Source organism: Crinia signifera, chromosome 9, assembly GCF_055691185.1.
Source record: "Crinia signifera chromosome 9, ASM5569118v1, whole genome shotgun sequence".
NCBI lineage: Eukaryota > Metazoa > Chordata > Amphibia > Anura > Myobatrachidae > Crinia > Crinia signifera.
The window spans coordinates 111,728,739-111,745,890 of NC_139225.1; the positions used below are offsets into that span (position 1 = coordinate 111,728,739).

At 46.1% G+C, this 17,152-nt stretch overlaps 1 protein-coding gene across 1 annotated transcript in view; it reads left to right on the plus strand.

The window, feature by feature from the left end:
* The first annotated feature begins 5,644 nt into the window (after nucleotides 1–5,644).
* The window catches only part of GPC3 (glypican 3), a 495,953-nt gene continuing 484,445 nt past the window's right edge, over nucleotides 5,645–17,152 (plus strand). The window contains exon 1 of the mRNA XM_083159530.1: nucleotides 5,645–6,022. Within this exon, the coding sequence (XP_083015656.1) occupies nucleotides 5,875–6,022 (148 nt within the window). The 5' untranslated portion in view covers nucleotides 5,645–5,874. The remainder of the gene's footprint in view (nucleotides 6,023–17,152) is intronic.

Sequence of the window (17,152 nt, forward strand, 5' to 3'; positions counted from 1 at the left end):
GCTTCACTTGTGGCCGCCACGTCCGAAGGAGCGAGCTAGGCCCTTTCCGACCTTGATGCAGGCAGGTCTTATGGATGGACAAAAGGTGAGCGATCGTCAGGGGTAACTCAAGAGGATGATCTAACTAACGGGCCTGACAAAGATGCCCCTATCTGCCGGCACCTGGCCAATGACGGGAATACGACCCAGTCGCAAGCACAAGAGACAGAGTACGGGGAATCTCCACACAAATAGGAGACAAGGGTTAGAGGCGAATCCCCAAAACAAAACCAGGACTGAACGGGAGGCCCTATTAAATGAATAGAAAGGACAGGCAAAAGGAATCGAACATAAAAAAACTGGTAACTACCAGAGGGGGAAATGGGCTAGGCCCACGGCGGGGCGCAGTCCTGAACCCCAAAAAACTAAACAACAGGCTGAACAGCCTAATAACTAAAAGACCTTGGCAGCTCTCCAGAAGAATGAATAGAAAATAACCAGGCTCCACAGGAGCACTTACGTGACCCAAGATGGGAATAACCAGTGGGACTGGACCGGGCACGGAAGCTGATGACTGCGTGATGACACACCACCCAAAAGCTAGAAACTGATGCCAGGACTGGGACAGGATCAAGTCCGGGGACTGGGCACAGATGCTCAAGCCAGGGGCCGTGACCAGCTTGCAGAAAGCTATAACCTGCGTCTGTGCCCAGCAGACGCCGGCTCTTTATTCAAAACTCACGCCGCCTGGCTGACATCAGCCAGTGACGCCGGGAGCCGCCGGGCGGAAGTTCGGGGACGCCCCGATGCCCGACGTCAGAAAGAGGCTTGGGACGTTGCCCGGCAACGTACCTCGAGCTCCGGCGCTGACTGACATCCGCCGACCGCCCAGGATCCCCGGCACCCCGATGGCGGCGTGCAACAACTGCTGTGCAGAGTTTGTATATTCTCCCAGTGCCTGCATGGGTTTCCTCCAGGTACTCTGGTTTCTTCCCACTATCCAAAATTATACTGGTAGGCTAATTGGCTCCCAACAAATAAACACTAGAATGTCTGTGTGCGTGTATATGTGGTAAGGGAATATAGATTGTAAGGTTCACTGGGGCAGGGACTGATGTGAATGTTCAACTATACTCTGTAAAGCGCTGCGGAATATGTATGCGCTATATAAGAAACTTCATAAATAATAATAAATAATATTCTATACATACTTTTCTCTCCTCTTCTTATCTACACACTGTGTATTTTAGGCTGAGAAATAGGAATCATAGGTGGATAAAGTAATTGCTTTATACTATTATACATAAAATATATATTTTTCTTATTTCCTAGAAAACCTTTTCGTCCTTGGTGCCTCCTGATGGTTACATTGCTATCATCACCTCTGCTTGCTGTGACATGCCCTGCAGCAGAGGTCCCCCTGTCATTCTTCCCGTATTCTCTGCACCTCGGGCACGAATAATAGATTTGGCTGGTCTGGTACCCTGCACAGGAAATAAGGGACTATGCTTTTAAAGCTTATTATAGGAATGATTTAACTTCATGATATGCATATACAGTACTGACACATAGGAGGAAAGTGAGAGCACTGATTTCTGATGGAATAATCATACAAGAAGATACCGCTGATTTGTTTTCCTGTAGATGTAAGCAATGTGCTATCTCCCACTCACTTATTAATGCCAGCATACAGTGCGGGGTAAAAGGGACCATCACATGCTAGTTTATAGAAGATACAGTAGATTGCGGATTCAAACAGCTAATTAGGGATTTCCAACTGGCACGTGTTATTGAGATTCTTAGTAGTTTGCAGAGAATAGGTTTTCCTGATGAGGTTCTCCCGCCATCCCAGTGTTTTCTATTGTACTCTTATTACAGTGGACCTGACATTGTGTTTTAAAACAAATGATAAAACACACACACATTTCTTACAGACAATTAATGGCTATAAAAATGTGAATCTGCCTCTATAATAAATGCCTTAGGTATTATTTATATGCTGTTGGTAAGAGCGAGGGCTCGAGTCACCCCATGAGCCGAGGTACTGAACATTGGCCTTTAGATGAAGACCCCCAGGTGCCAGCAGGAACCATAGGGAGGCACTTTCACATTCAAAAATGGGACCTGTGGTTCTAGAAACCCCATGACCATGGGTGGGAGAGGAAATCTCTATTCCAGCAATGAATGGCTGGCAACACAGCCATGCAGGATATGTGCCTGCCAACTTCACAATTAGCAATCTATAGGTGGCTAGTACCTTTTATCAGCGGCCATTTGTATTTGCGGTGGCACATAGTTGGCACTAAAGCACTAGATCAGTGGTTCCCAACCCGTGGTACGCGTACCACCGGGGGTACGTGCTGGTCTTGCAGGGGGTTCGCAAACTAGTCGCCGCTAATGGCGGCTGAGTGACCCGGCACATGCGCAGGACGCCGGGTCACGCCGCCGCGGCTGGAAGGACGGATGGCAGACTCAGACGGGTTGCTGGGGGTATGCGGCGCCGGCTTCTGAGCCTGAGGGGAGGAGAGTGCATTGCGCATCTCTCCTACCCCTCACCGTACTTCCCTGTGACTGGGCCGCCTGTCAGCCAATCAGAGCTTGCAGGCCGGCAGCCAATCAGGAGCCGGCCCGCGAACTTTGATTGGCGGGCAGCCCAGTCACAGTGAAGGGAAGAAGAGATGCGCAGTGTGCTGTACTCTCCTTCCCTAAAAGGAGAAGGCAGCGGCGGCGGGCAGCTACATGTCAGTGACTGCAGGGGGACACTGGACTGTCCTCTCCCCGGCAGCAGCATCAATGGTGAGTGTGCTGCTGCTGGGAAACACTGTGGGGGGCATTGCTGGCACTGTGGGGGCATATTTATTGCTTGCACTGTGGGGGCATTGCTGGCACTGTGGGGGCATACCATATTGCTGGCGGCATACCATATTGCTGGCACTGTGGGGGGCATATCTGGCTCTGTGGGGGCATACCATATTGCTGGCACTGTGGGGGCATATTTATTGCTGGCACTGTGGGGGGCATTGCTGGCACTGTGGGGGCATACCATATTGCTGGCACTGTGGGGGCATACCATATTGCTGGCACTGTGGGGGGCATTGCTGGCACTGTGGGGGTATACTTGTTGCTGGCACTCTGGGGCATTGCTGGCACTGTGGGGCATACTTGTTGCTGGCACTATGGGGGCATACTTGTTGCTGGCACTGTAGGGGCATTGTTGGCACTGTGGGCGCATACCCTGTACCATGGGGTCATACCTGGCACCATGGTGGCATTCCTGTTTCTGGCACTGTGGGGGCATACGTGGCACCATTGGAGCATATGTGTATCTGGCACTTTTGGGGGCATATGTGTATCTGGCACTATTGGAAGTCTAACATGATCCCTTGGAATGTCTGTTGCTTCAGTAATAGAGATTTGACAGTGTTCTGTTATTTTATATGCTGTCCGCAGAATGGGCTGAGCTTATATTGTGGTCAAGTGGTTGCACTTTTTTTTTTTTCTCGTCATTGCCAGTATTAACGCTATGTTTTATATTTGGTACCAGAATGATCAGCATGTTCTTAAATTAATCTGAAGACATGGCACATACCATCACAGTGAAAATGGGGGAGTGACTTGCCCCTGTTAAGCCACATCCTTCAAATGAGGCCACGCCCCTTTTTAGGCCACGCCCCCTAAACAATTTCACGTGTGGCTTGACACGAGGGGGTACTCATAAATGAAAAGCCTAGTCAAGGGGTACGGGAGACAAAAAAGGTTGGGAACCACTGCACTAGATGAATGCCTTCATGCAAATGTGGAGGCAAACGTAATCGCACATGTTCTGAGTTTGCCATGCAGGGTAAATGAGACCCTATCTGCACTAATGTATGTGCCTCCATGCACATACGTGTACTGAATCAGATAACACATGGGCGGTGGATTCATCGAGCATACCAAAGAGGCAACAAATTAACAGTACCCAATGCATACCCAATACAGTAAATGCAGAGGTAGGTTTAGGGGGCAGAACATCCCTATGGCACAGTCCCCCTCCCCTCTCCAAAATAAACTCCATTATATGTCTCTTACTCTCACCACTATCCACATATCCCCATAACCTTCTCATTACCAATTTCATAGCTTTCTCCAGTTCCCTTCATATCTTACATAGCCCCTCCATAGCTCACAATGCTCTCCTCACTCCTCATTGCCCCACACAGCTCACACTTTCCCCCTCACACATGCCAAGCTGGAAAGCTGAGTAAATAGCAAACTACGTTCGCAAGTCCCTTGGAGCAATGAAATACCATGTAAACCTTAAGTTACCTTCCCACTGTGTACTGACACATGTGTATAACTGTGCAATCCCTGAGGAGCCCACTTTCTGCACCCAGGACTCTGTAGCACCGCCAGACGTTCTAGACAGTGCACTACTGGCATTTGTTCCTATCAGGTGTAGTGTTTCCATCTGAACCTGGCATCTGCGGAAGTGACTGTGCATCTGAGAGTACAGCCACTTTCCCTGACACGCCCGAGGTCACTCCCACAAGACACAATTTATCACTACAGGGAAGTTTCCCGGTAGGCCAATACACCTGTGAGGCCACCTGGCAGCATGTGACTTGTTTTTTTAAAGACGTGGTCCTGTCCAGCGTAGCGGTCCCATTCGCCTCCTGTCTCCCACAAAAACCAGTGCGCAATGCTTACTGGTGGGGAGAGGGGGAAAAGCCAGCACCATTACAATGCAATGTCCTGGCAGGGGTAGGGTAGAGCCGCTGAAGGACTTCAGTTGCATTAATGGGTGTGATGTAGATGCATTTGACTTGGCACATACAGCATGTGATGATGATGGTGTTGGGGTTGGTGGTGATGATCAACATGTCAGCATATTGCTCCTGGGTTGAAGCACATTCAAGTCCAGAGCCTCCAGACCCGAGCATATTAATTGTATCACTTTAGAAGCTTAGTGCATCTGGCCCATAGACTGAGTTTACACAACAAGCCAACATGCAGCCATCCCGACCCCTTGCAATAGCAAGTGCAAGTAAACCATAAAAAACCCCCAAATGATCATTATTTTATAGTAAGATGGGAAACTACTTACTGCACTATAGAGGATGATGTAACAGATCCACACCTGAGTGCTCACATGGGTGTCTCAGTGAGTGTGTGTATGTGTCAGAATAATAAATATGTACAAAAAACAAGCTTTGAATCATGTCTGAATCTTTAAAGCAACCAAATATTTAGCCACCAAATAAGTGCATTCACCTGGGAGAGTTATATTGTAACCTAATGTAGATGTATCTCAAAACAAAAAAATAATGATTAAAACAAACAACAACAATAGTATCTTACAAATAACTTGACGAATACATACACATATATATATATATATATATATATATATATATATATATATATATATATATATATATATACACACACACACTCAGCGTAAATTACCTGTAATAAAGAGCCGCATCATTGCTGGACCACGACCAAGTTACTTACCTGTGTGCAACAGCAGTTGTAACACACTGTAACGATGCTAAAAAAATAAATGTTGAACGCGGTAGAAGGCATGCTGGCGTCTTGCAGTACTCCACATCTGCCACTAGATGGCGCATGTACAGTACATTACAAAGGCGAGCACCGGTATTACCCATTAGAAGAGCATCCCAGAGCCGAAGCTCATTCTACCTAAGGCAGCAGGAGAGTAGCTGGGTATACAGCCTTCCTCTCCCCCTCACGCTGCATACAAGTGTCCCATGCTGACAAGACCACTATCCCTGCTGCTACTGCCTTGGACCTGGGCATCCTCCTGCAACTGTTCCAGCCAGGTGCCCTGGCATGCATTGCCTTGTAAGCAGCATCTAAGTGGGCAGAGTGGTGCAGGCTGAGGCTGGACACATGGCAGGCTTGGTTCTCCGTATGGCTGTGCTCATGGCATGGGTTTCTATGGCAGCAGCGAAAGGGCAGCTCAGTTGTAAGGAGGTCCGGGCCAGTTTCCATACTCTGCAGCCCGGAGTGAGATGGGTCCCGGAATCACCTGTGTCAGGTAAGCGCCTCCACCTTTCCCTAACTTTACTTTTCGCTGCCATGCTTGAATTTGTATTGCAATTGAAACCTTACATAGGAGACATGTGGCTCCTCACCTGCTGCTGAATTACCAGAGTTTGGCAGGGAATGCTGTAGTTCTTTCCCAGAGATTGTGAGGATCATTTGCTGAAGTTCCTGCAGAGTCACTTTGTGTTCTCCCCAGATATAAATAACATCATTTTTATGATACTTCTGAGAGAAGCAAAGACATTGGGCCAGATTCTCTAAGCTTCAAAAGTGATAAAATGGAGAGTGATAAACAGCCAGCCAATCAGCTCCTGCCTGACATTTTTCAAACACAGTCTGTGACATGGCAGGTAGGAGCTGATTGGCTGGCTGTTTATCACTCTCCATTTTATCACTTTTGAAGCTTAGAGAATCTGGCCCATTATGTTTATATATATATAATATATTCTATCTCACTGACCGCACTATATTACCATAAGCCTCGTACATAGTAGCAAGACTGACATTCCACAGAACTCCATTTCTTTCATTAATGCTCTGAGGGTTCACAGTTTTGAATACTACAAAAGTATATTTCATTTATTATTTTGAAATCTAAACTAATTACAAACAGAGTGATGCTAGAATTGTGCCATGCAACCTGTGCCCGGGGAACTGTGCCATGCACCCTCTCCTTGGAGGACTGTGCCATGCACCCTCTCCTTGGAGGACTGTGCCATGCACCCTCTTCCTGGGTGACTGTGCCATGCACCCTCTCCCCGGGTGACTGTGCCATGCACCTTCATTCCAGAAGCCTAGCCACGCACCATCTCCCCGGGGGAGTGTTCCACGCACCCTATTTCCAGAGGACTGTGCCATACACCCTCTCTTCGGATGACTGTGCCATGCACCCTCTCCCCAGCTGACTGTGCCATGCACCCTCTCCATGGGTGACTGCCATGCACCCTCTCTCTGGGTGACTGTGCTATGCACCCTCTCCTTGGAGGACTGTGCCATGGTCAGAACATCAACATTTTTGCTACTCGATATACATCATGAAAGCCATATGCTTACAATACTCCTACAATATACAGTATACTGTGTATGGACCTTGTAATATATACTGTATGTGGTCATTATCTCTGAGCAGTGGAATGATGGGTGGTATCGTGCCCCTCCATGACCTTACCAAGTTGAAGCAGGAAAAATATGGTTTTCCGTGATTGGTAGCCATAGATAATTTAGCGAACTTTGTGCATAGAAAGAATTTAACTTCATAGTTTAATCTGCTGGTCCCTTTGGTACAGCAATATCAAACATGTGCTCTTTAGTCACGGTCTGGCATAACTACAGAGCCCTAGAACAACACTGCTCGCTTGTTCTAATGTGAAAACATTTGTTTCCCCTGGATGATGAGCCACATCTACACAGGAAACGAACAAGGGGCCTGATTCAGACTCTCCGGGCTGCGAGTATTTGGAGCCCAGCGATCAGGTAAATGTGTCCCGTTGAACCCGCCCAGCCCTTTGCATGGCTGCGAATGCGCTCGCAGCGCACGCACTGGGAATATCACTTTTTTCAAATTATTTTCCCCCCTGCTCGCAAACGCAGAGTAAGTGTAGATTTCTGATGACAGGGCCCAAGGTGAGAATAGACGTATTACTGGTTTCTATATGCATACTTGCCTACTTTTAAAAACTAGTTTCAGGGAGATTACAGTTTGAAATAGAATTTTGCAGACAGCCCCACTGAGGGGGCATGTCATTCTCCGCCCAAAGGGTGTGTCTAGTTCCATATATGGAGAGACTGTGAAAAGAGATTGTGAATGTGGCACCTAGTGTACTGCTACATCTTAAGGGCCCCATACATCAGCAATTAATTGTGACAATTTTCAGATATGGAGATGATTGCCACAATTAATTTTAGATGTGTGGGCTCCCCCTTCTGGCAATCCCAATCAAAATCGCCAATCGATTGCTTAATCAGGTTTTTAAACATGTTTAATAATCTGGTATTATCTGAAGATCTTTTTTATATGTGTGGGCATTCCCAATTCGTCTTCTTCATCTATTTACATTATGAACAGCAATCGATTGGGCAATTTCCAGATATGAAGATGCAATCTTTAGGAAAAATCTGCCGATCACTGAAATAAATCTGTAATGTGTGGGCAAAGTCAGATAGATTGTAAAATCCATTTATCTGGCCAAAAAATCCCTGTATCTGGAAATCCATAAATTGTGGTTGCTGATGTATGGGGTCCATTAGAGGAATCTTTTAAAATGACTTATATACAAATGTAGATGAGCCCCAAAGCAGTTAGAGATACTATACTAAAAGTGCTGGGAAATGGTGCTGATGATTCAATGTAAATGTATCTGTCTCTCATTCCTTTTTTACCAAAATATATAACAGTGTAATGTGTGCTAGGTGAAATGAGGGAGATTGCTAGACTAATGAGGGAGAGAGGGAGATCGCTGCTATTTCAGGGAGTCTCCTGCAGAATGCAGGAGGGTAGGCAACTATGTCTATATGCTGTGTGACATTTCTGCATGATCAGTGGTGGAAACAGGGTTGTGTTTTGCTATACTGCTACTGATCCTACTGCTTCCATTGTAATACTATAAAATTCCACTTGCTTACATATTCCATACCACCACTTCTCAATATCTACTGTGTATGAGTGTGTGACACCCCGGGCCCTATAACATTCGTCTTTGCAACACAGATGTTAATACATGTTTTGATTGGATCAGCTGAGTTGTGTTGCAGTAGTTTTTATTTGTTTCAGATTTTTTTGTTTACAATTTTAAAATAACTTTTTTTGCTTTATATGTAAGGGTGGAGAGGCATGGCACAAGTGCAGATGGGAGAGGGTCCGGGCTTCTCCTGCCATATTAGTCTGCAATATTAGATCACCTGTAATATGGATTACAATTAGCTTTGGATCTGCTACCTACTAAGGGCCCGATTCAGATCTGATCGCAGGGCTGCAAGTTTTTGCAATTGCTGGCTTTGGCTACACGGAGGGCTGGCACATGAGCCCTCCGATAATCGCCCTGTAATCAGGTCATAATCTGACTCTTCATTGGACCAGCCCCTCAAGTAGGCTATCCCAGTGACTGTCAGGGCTCGGGTATCAGGTGCCCCCGGCTGTGGCAGCAGTGATCCAGTGGAGGGTTCTGGGTACTGGAACACAGGACGCTTGAGATAATGACAGTTCATAGAGCACTGGGCACTGAAGACACAGCTAGGTGGGGGAGTTGACATGACTCTGAGCACAGGAGTTTAACCCCACCAATGGTTTTCACCAGGGACCCCTGCAAGGAGGTTTGGACTTCGCTGCAATTGGTTGGACAGGTCGCGTGCCTCTGTCAGAGTTTGCAAATCGCTGAGGAATGAGTAGTGTTGGATAAGTGCAGGTGAACTTGAGTACTATAGTGTTTATTTATACTCTTTGCCTTGGAAACTGTCAAAGGTGTCGGCCTGGGAGCTGGAATAGTAACGGCCTGGGAGTTGTGGGCTGTGTCTACTTGTGAGTCGAAGATGGTAGATGTTTGGGAGCCAATAGTGATCTCTATTGGAAGTTATAGATGGTAATAGCTGGAAGATAGTCTGGCAGATGAAAGGTTAATTAGGGAGCAGTTTTGCAGTAGCAGTAGCAGCAGCAGCAGCAGCAGCAGCAGAACACAGGTGTACTAACACAGGGAATCTGAAGCCTAGATTGCTGACTTTGGGGGGGCGCTGAGACAAGTTGTTCAAGGCAAAGTGGAAATACCTGAGGCCTGACCTACAGTATATGTCCCCTGCCTGTCTGTGATTGGCTGTCAGTCGCAGCATCAATTAACTCCAGGAAGTACCTGTACACACCTTGATCACATGATCAAGTGCACAGGTCAGAGGAACAAAGTGTCATGACGGCGCCCATGCAGCGTGGGACACCGACTCGGCCCCAGGGGATTGCCATGGAGAAAAACTGGGTACAGCACTGACAGGGACTTGCATCGCAGGCGGCACCAGTACGGAAGTAAGGGACGCGGGTGCAGATGTGCGCCGCGATTCCTGACAGTGACATCATTATGACAGCAATGAGTTTCCATGGCAGCTCAGTATGTAAGACCACAATATTATTGTGTGATTTGTTTATAGAACTATATACCTGGGTACCAAACTGTATGATTCCTGAACATAGTGTTGGAATCAGAGGTTAGTTCTTGTGGCGATACAATAGAAAGGGCTGTATAGTACATTTTCAGCTGATGGTTTATTTAATCCTGGCAGAATACAGTAGAACCTGGCATCACAATATACAGCGGACTATTAGCTGTTGGGAAGCAGTTTAAATATTTAGTTCCACATCACATTATACATTATTAGCTTCCAGTAGTAATACCAGACTTGTATGCTTATGTTCTGTTGCCATTAACATTGTCCATGTGTTTGTATTGGTTTTCTTGTAAGATAATTAGATATCTAAAATTGGCACCGGTTTACTGTAACTGATGAAACAGCAAATCACTCCGTATCACTACATTGCTTCATCTGCAGTGCCAACTGTGCCTTATTTCCAGTGACAGTCTCAGGTTTTAATGGCTTTTCCCTGGTAAAATTCCATTTGACATTCTTACCAACTATATAATGAAATAAATGTCTTATTTTTCGGCATGTTACATGTAATTCTAAGGGGGCAATTCAATTGTCGTGTCCCCCCCCCCCACTGGGGGGTGCAAAATGGAGCAATTGGTTGCCTGCTAGTTATCGGGGAGACAGTTCTTTTCCTCTGGTGCCAGAAGAAAAGTGTGAAAATTCCATGATTTGGGCACTCCTCTGCTGTAGGTGGGTTTTGCTGCTCTGTAAGGTTAAACCTGGGGCTTTTTTTTCTAAGCATGAATACTAAAGGGTTTTCAACCAATTGAACGGCTCTATTGGCCACTTCTTGGTATAGTTGCCCAGCATGCCCCTAAGTATCTTTTCGGTACTTGTTTCCTAGCACGGCGCCTGTCGGGTCCCATCGCATACCTTAGCTTAAGGTATGCGATGGGACCCAACTGACCCGATTTCGGGCTTTTTAAAAGCTTTCCTGACAATGTAAAAATCTGGTCCATCGCATGCCATTATAACGGCTTGGAGTTGATCTTATATAGTGTGGCGAGCGCAGCGAGCCACCGAGCCTGAAGCGTGGCGAGCGGGCGCGTAATGCGCATCCCCTCGCTGCGCTCACCACGCTTCGGGCTCGGTGGCTCGCTACACTATATAAAATCAACTCCACGCAGACGTGGAAAGTGGGGGTATGAAAAGGTCGGAGGACGCGTACCGCCGCCCCTCGCGGGCTCGCTGCGCTCGCCACGTTTCGGGTTCAAGTTGATCGTGGCGTTAACAATGGGGGCATACAATGAAAACTGGGGTCTAGGGGGCATTTAACATTGGGGCCAATGTAAAATAGGGTCTCAGGGACCATTTAACATTAGTTCCAATGTAAAAAATCGGGTCTGTCGGGTCAATCGCATCACATGCAATTTGGTTGCATGCGATGCGATTGACCCGATTTTTGCAACCCGATTGCATACAACTAAAATCGGTGGCGCCGTGCTAGGAAACAAGTACCATCTTTTCTTATTCTGCAGACTTTGGGGGTTATTCTAATTCAATTGTTGCCCAGCGCATTTGCACAGGGGACGTTTGATCGTGACTGCGCATGTACAAAGGTTTTTATGTGCATGTGCAGCCGCTGTGTGTGAGCACCCACAGCGCTCACACACAGAAGTACGGGCGAGGGGCGCAGAGGGGCGTGGGGAGGCGGGCCAGGTAATTTGCTTATGGGAACGCCCAGCATTTCATGGGCATTCCCATGGTAATTCCCCGATGATGCAGATGCCAGCTGCCTGCCCTGTCCTTGCACAGGGCGCACGAAGATAGAGACACCATAGAGGTGTCTCAGATCTGCAAGTACTGAAGAAATCATTCGATGGTCGCCGACCAGTCTTGCGAGTCAACCAAAATAAGGACCTTTATATGGGTAATACAGGTATCTTTCCACAACGCTACCACAAAATGAAGCAATTCAATTGTTGCTTCTTTAGATGCCCGGTAGCTGCGAGGGTGATATTTCTTCTCACCTACTAACCATAGCCAGGAAGTGCTAGATGGGATTAGCTGCTAGTCATGGTTAAACCCCAACTATGGTGGTGTTTATAGAGCAAAGCAGCAATTGAGTTGCTCTGATGGGCTCCCATTACTTTGGTGCCCCCCCCCCAAATAAAAACATTTGTATAAGTTAATATTTAAAGTTAAAAATAAAGGTTCACTCATTAGAACAGTGGTAGCCAACCCTAGCCTACGAGAGCTACCAACAGTTCACATTTTCCAGACAACCTAGCTGCACAGCTGCACTCATTAATCACTGACACATTTTAAAAGATACACAGATGGAGCTAATTAGCTCACTTGTGATTCTGTGAGGAGACCTGCAAAACATGCACTGTTGGTAGCTCTCGAGGACTAGGGTTGGCTACCCCAGCATTAGAATAATATTCCTCATTTTATGACAGGGAGTATAGTATTCTATTACGGTAATTTTAAATTATCATAGTTTTAACTGAATAGTCGTTCATAGACTATCCAATTATAGCCCATGTTTTCTGGCCCAAAAATTACCCATTATCATCCAATAACACATGAAATCCGGGACAAGTTCCAGATTCCATGTGTTACTGTGGCTCTGAGAGCTGCTTTTTGCGGATTAGGCCTCGGGCACCTGAAACATAATCCCCAATAAGTGCCAGTTTAATGTCTAGATTTTGTTTTAAAGCTTCATTGAGTCTGCAAAACATTTTGGGCAGACAGGATCAGGTATCTATATTGTGGATATCAAATGGTGCATGAAATCAAGAGCAATCGGTGCTACCACCCATGGAACAAGGTTGAGTGGGCCTAATGACTAGTCCTATAGAGACTCCAGGTTCTTTACTCCATCTAGTGCCTCACATATGATACTGGAGGGAGCTTTAGGCAGGAGCATAGGCAGTTTAAGGAAAGGGGGTCCATATTCACCCTCCTTGCAGGTGCACTTCTCTCTTTGAAGCAGTAGAATCTAGGGTGCCACTGGCTGAGGAATACTTGGTAGCCCATCTGGGAGGGTCACTCAATTTTCTAGGGGTGCCGGAAGCAGTCCCGACAGTCGGGGGTGTGGTCACTCAAAAGGGGGTGTGGCCTTGAGTGTAGTGCACCACACCACATACCCCTTCTACACATTATGGAACAAAATAGTAGACCCCATTATACTTGCCCCTTACACTTGCCCCTTTCACATGATGCCAAACGGATTGAGCCAAAGTTTACATAATGCCACATGGTTTGTTCCAAAATTCACATAATGCCACACGGAATGAGCCAAAACTCACATAATTTCACACGGATTAAGCTAAAATTCACAACTGTATATTGTAAACTTGCGAGCAGGGCCCTCCTAACTCCATGTCGATTTGTGTCTACCCAGTTTGTTTAATCACTGTTGTTTTCAATTGTTTTCAATTGTAAAGTGCAATGGAATATGCTGCACTATATATGCACCATAATTCTCATTACACGTTAAGCCACACACCATAATATCCATTATGTATTATAACACAGTAATACCTATTACAAATTATTCTACATAAGTACATGCTTGTTGCCAGGGGTTCCATGCTCATTGCTAGGGGTTCCATACTCATTGCCATGTGGGATTACATGCTCATTGCCATGTGGGCTTCCATGCTCCTTGCCATGTGGGCTTCCATGCTCCTTGCCATGTGGGCTTCCATGCTCCTTGCCATGTGGGATTAAATGCTCCTTGCCATGTGGGATTAAATGCTCATTGCCATATATGAATTTTTTTTATTTTTTTTATTAGAAAGCTTGATCAACCATGTTTTAATGCTTTCTAACATTAAGGTCCGTATTCAATGCGGCTGGCGAGGGGGGTTAAATGGTGGGGATCACAGAAAACAAGCGATCCTTGCTGTTTAACCCCCGTGCTGGCCGCTCACCCTATTCAACATTCTGGGGGAATCCTCGCTGTCAGGGGACGGCGAGTGTTCCCCCAAACAGCGAGGCTCATGGCTAATGCAGGGAGCCCGCTGCATTTAGCTGTGAGTCTCGCTGTTTTAGTGGCCGTATACGCCGATTTCCCCCTCGCTCCAAAAATGCGCACATGCGGAATGCTGTCCTGCATTAAAATCCTGCTACTTTTTTAATTGCTGGCTGTACGCAGAGGCAGAACTCTGGGAGGCAATGGAGTCATCTGCCGCCGGGCTCTCAACGGGGCACCTCTCCACCACTGCCAGTTTAAATCCATTAATTGAAAGCCATCAAAATCGCTTCTGTGGCTGAGTTCTAAAAATATATGTGTTTCTCTCTCTCTCTCTCTCTCTCTCTACAGTATATAATATATATTTCATAAAAGACTATTTATATTTTGAATAACGTTGTGTGTGTGGGGGGTGCACCAATTTTCATCTTGCCTCCGGGCAACTGGGATGAACTTACGCCACTGGCTGTACGCAAGGTGAGGGGGTGTCTGTCACTTTGACATTTTCTGGGAGAGTGAGAAACACCCCCCCCCCCCCCAAGGGCCAGATGTATTAAGCTTCGAAAAGTGATATAATGGAGAGTGATTAACAATCAGCCTATCAGCTCCTACCTGCCATGTTACAAACTGTTTTTGAAAAATGACAGGTAGGAGCTGATTGGCTCAAGCTTAGTACATCTGGCTCTAAGTGACGTGTACACTTGTATCAAACTTTAATAAAATCATTTAGAAGAGTTTAAACTTCTGGTATTGTTGGAACAGCTTTTAATTACATTATTTTGGCGAAAGCACTAATTAAATCCATAGTACTCTCTAGTAACACTTTTTAAATATATATCCCTTTCTCTCAGAGACTAATTTAAATCTGGTGGACAATTTTATAACGGAATATGTTTCTAAGGTGATAAGAGTAAACACTTGAAAATCAATTGGCTCCCACTTGACTTATGGCTATCGCTATATGATAAGTTACCTGGCATTATAGCTAAGCTCACGGAGACTGTGCGGTTGTAAAACAATATTTAAATGAGTGTATGTAAATAGTGGCAGTCACAGCAGTAGATAACGGCTTTGCACGTGTCTGGAATTTGTAAGACGATTTCTGGTTTGTAATGTGTACAGCATGAATATCACCCTGTTACGTGATCTGAGAAAACACCCTAAGCGGATTGATCCAAGGCTTCGGCGACGGTTGGATTTGAATAAAAGGTACTTGTTTCCTAGCACGGCCACAACAATCTTGATCTGGGGCATCGCAGGTAAAAAAATCGCGTGGTCGCATCGCATACGGGCTAAAAAATCGCATGCGATGCGACCGACGCGATGCCCGCGATTTCCCATAGGGAACAATGTAAAATGCCTCAATTTAACCAAATCAACATAGGGAACAATGTTAAATGGGCCAGAGAACCCCCAAAACCCCCCTGACCAGTGAAATGGCCCCCCAAAAATAGTTAACGCCACCCCACGATCAACGTCAACCCGAAGCGTGGCGAGCCTGCTAGGGGCGGCAGTACGCATCCTTCGACCTTTTCATACCCCCACTATCCACGTCGGCGTGGAGTTGAGAATAGATTAGTGTGGCGAGCGCAGCGAGCCACCGAGCCCGAAGCGCTTTGGGCTCGGTGGCGAGCTGCGCTCGCCACACTAATCTATTCTCAACTCCACGGCGACGTGGATAGAAAAGGTATGAAAAGGTCGGAGGACGCGTACCGCCGCCGCTCGCCACGCTTCGGGTTGGCGTTGATCGTGGGGTGGCGTTAACTATTTTTGTGGGGCCATTTCACTGGTCAGGGGGGTTTTTGGGGTTCTCTGGCCCATTTAACATTGTTCCCTATGTTGATTTGGTTAAATTGAGGCATTTTACATTGTTCCCTATAGGAAATCGCGGACATCGCGTCGGTACCATCTTATGCTTTTTTTGGCCGCATACGATGCGACCGACGCGATTTTGACTTTTTCAATGGGAAATCGCGGGCATCGCGACGGTCGCATCGTAGACCATTAAAAATTACCCGCGATGCCCGCGATTGTGGCCGTGCTAGGAAACAAGTACCGAATAAAATAATAATAATAATTGGAGGTCTCAAAATAATGACTAGAAAATGAAATTAGGGGAGGAAATTGTAGTGTTAAATACATATATATATATATTCAGCATGAAGGCTGCTAATGGCTTTGGTTCGCTTGGTTGGTTTTGTCAATGAGATGTTTGTAGAAGGAGGTTATTAACGTGTCAGAGGTCCATCCTTATATTCCCATCGCTGGGTATAGATTGCCAGCAGAGATGAACTATTTTAGTCCACAGGAGAGGAACCCTTGCTGTAGGCCATGTACACTCAGGAGATAAAATTATGACTTTGTTATTGTGACAATAAACTCCATCAAAAATACATAACTCATGAAGCGGGACTCTGGAGACACATGTCAGAGTCTTGCTGACTTCTTAGGTCAAGTGGAAAAGGGATGCGCTGGGTTAATACAGTCAGTGCTTGCAGTATCGTTTGTATAAATACACGAGCATGTCACTTTTGGGTTTCTATCATTTCCTAAATGGGCTCCCCAGAGATTTCCCCTCCTGTGTTCCACAGATTTCACAGCAAGGCCTGGGGCAGGAAAGGCAGCCCACTCAAGGGCATATGTTTCATCCTTAGCAGCAGCGTCTACAATGAAATAGACTTTGTGATGCTGATTCCTTATTATATCCGGGGTTGGTTTGTTACCTGTAGCAATCTTTGAAAACAGCAAAGTTTGGGACAATTGTGTAGTTGTTCTACCCATCATATGTCTCTGATAGTTATGGTCAGACTAATATTTGCCAGTTTGAATGGAGGTGCTTGCGTCCAAGTTTTAATTCACCAACCCTCTTGATATAGATTGATGTATAGTTATTAACCCTTTGAGTGCCAATGTTGCTGTGAGGGATCCTCAAAATATCCTCTAGAAATGCCAGCGTCGCTCACAGCCAATGTTCTTTTAGAATAAATAATTACAAATACCGCCAAGTCAATTAATCGCAGTTTAGTTAAATATTGCACCCAAAAAAAAAAGAGCAGTCGCTGTGAGTGTTGCTGC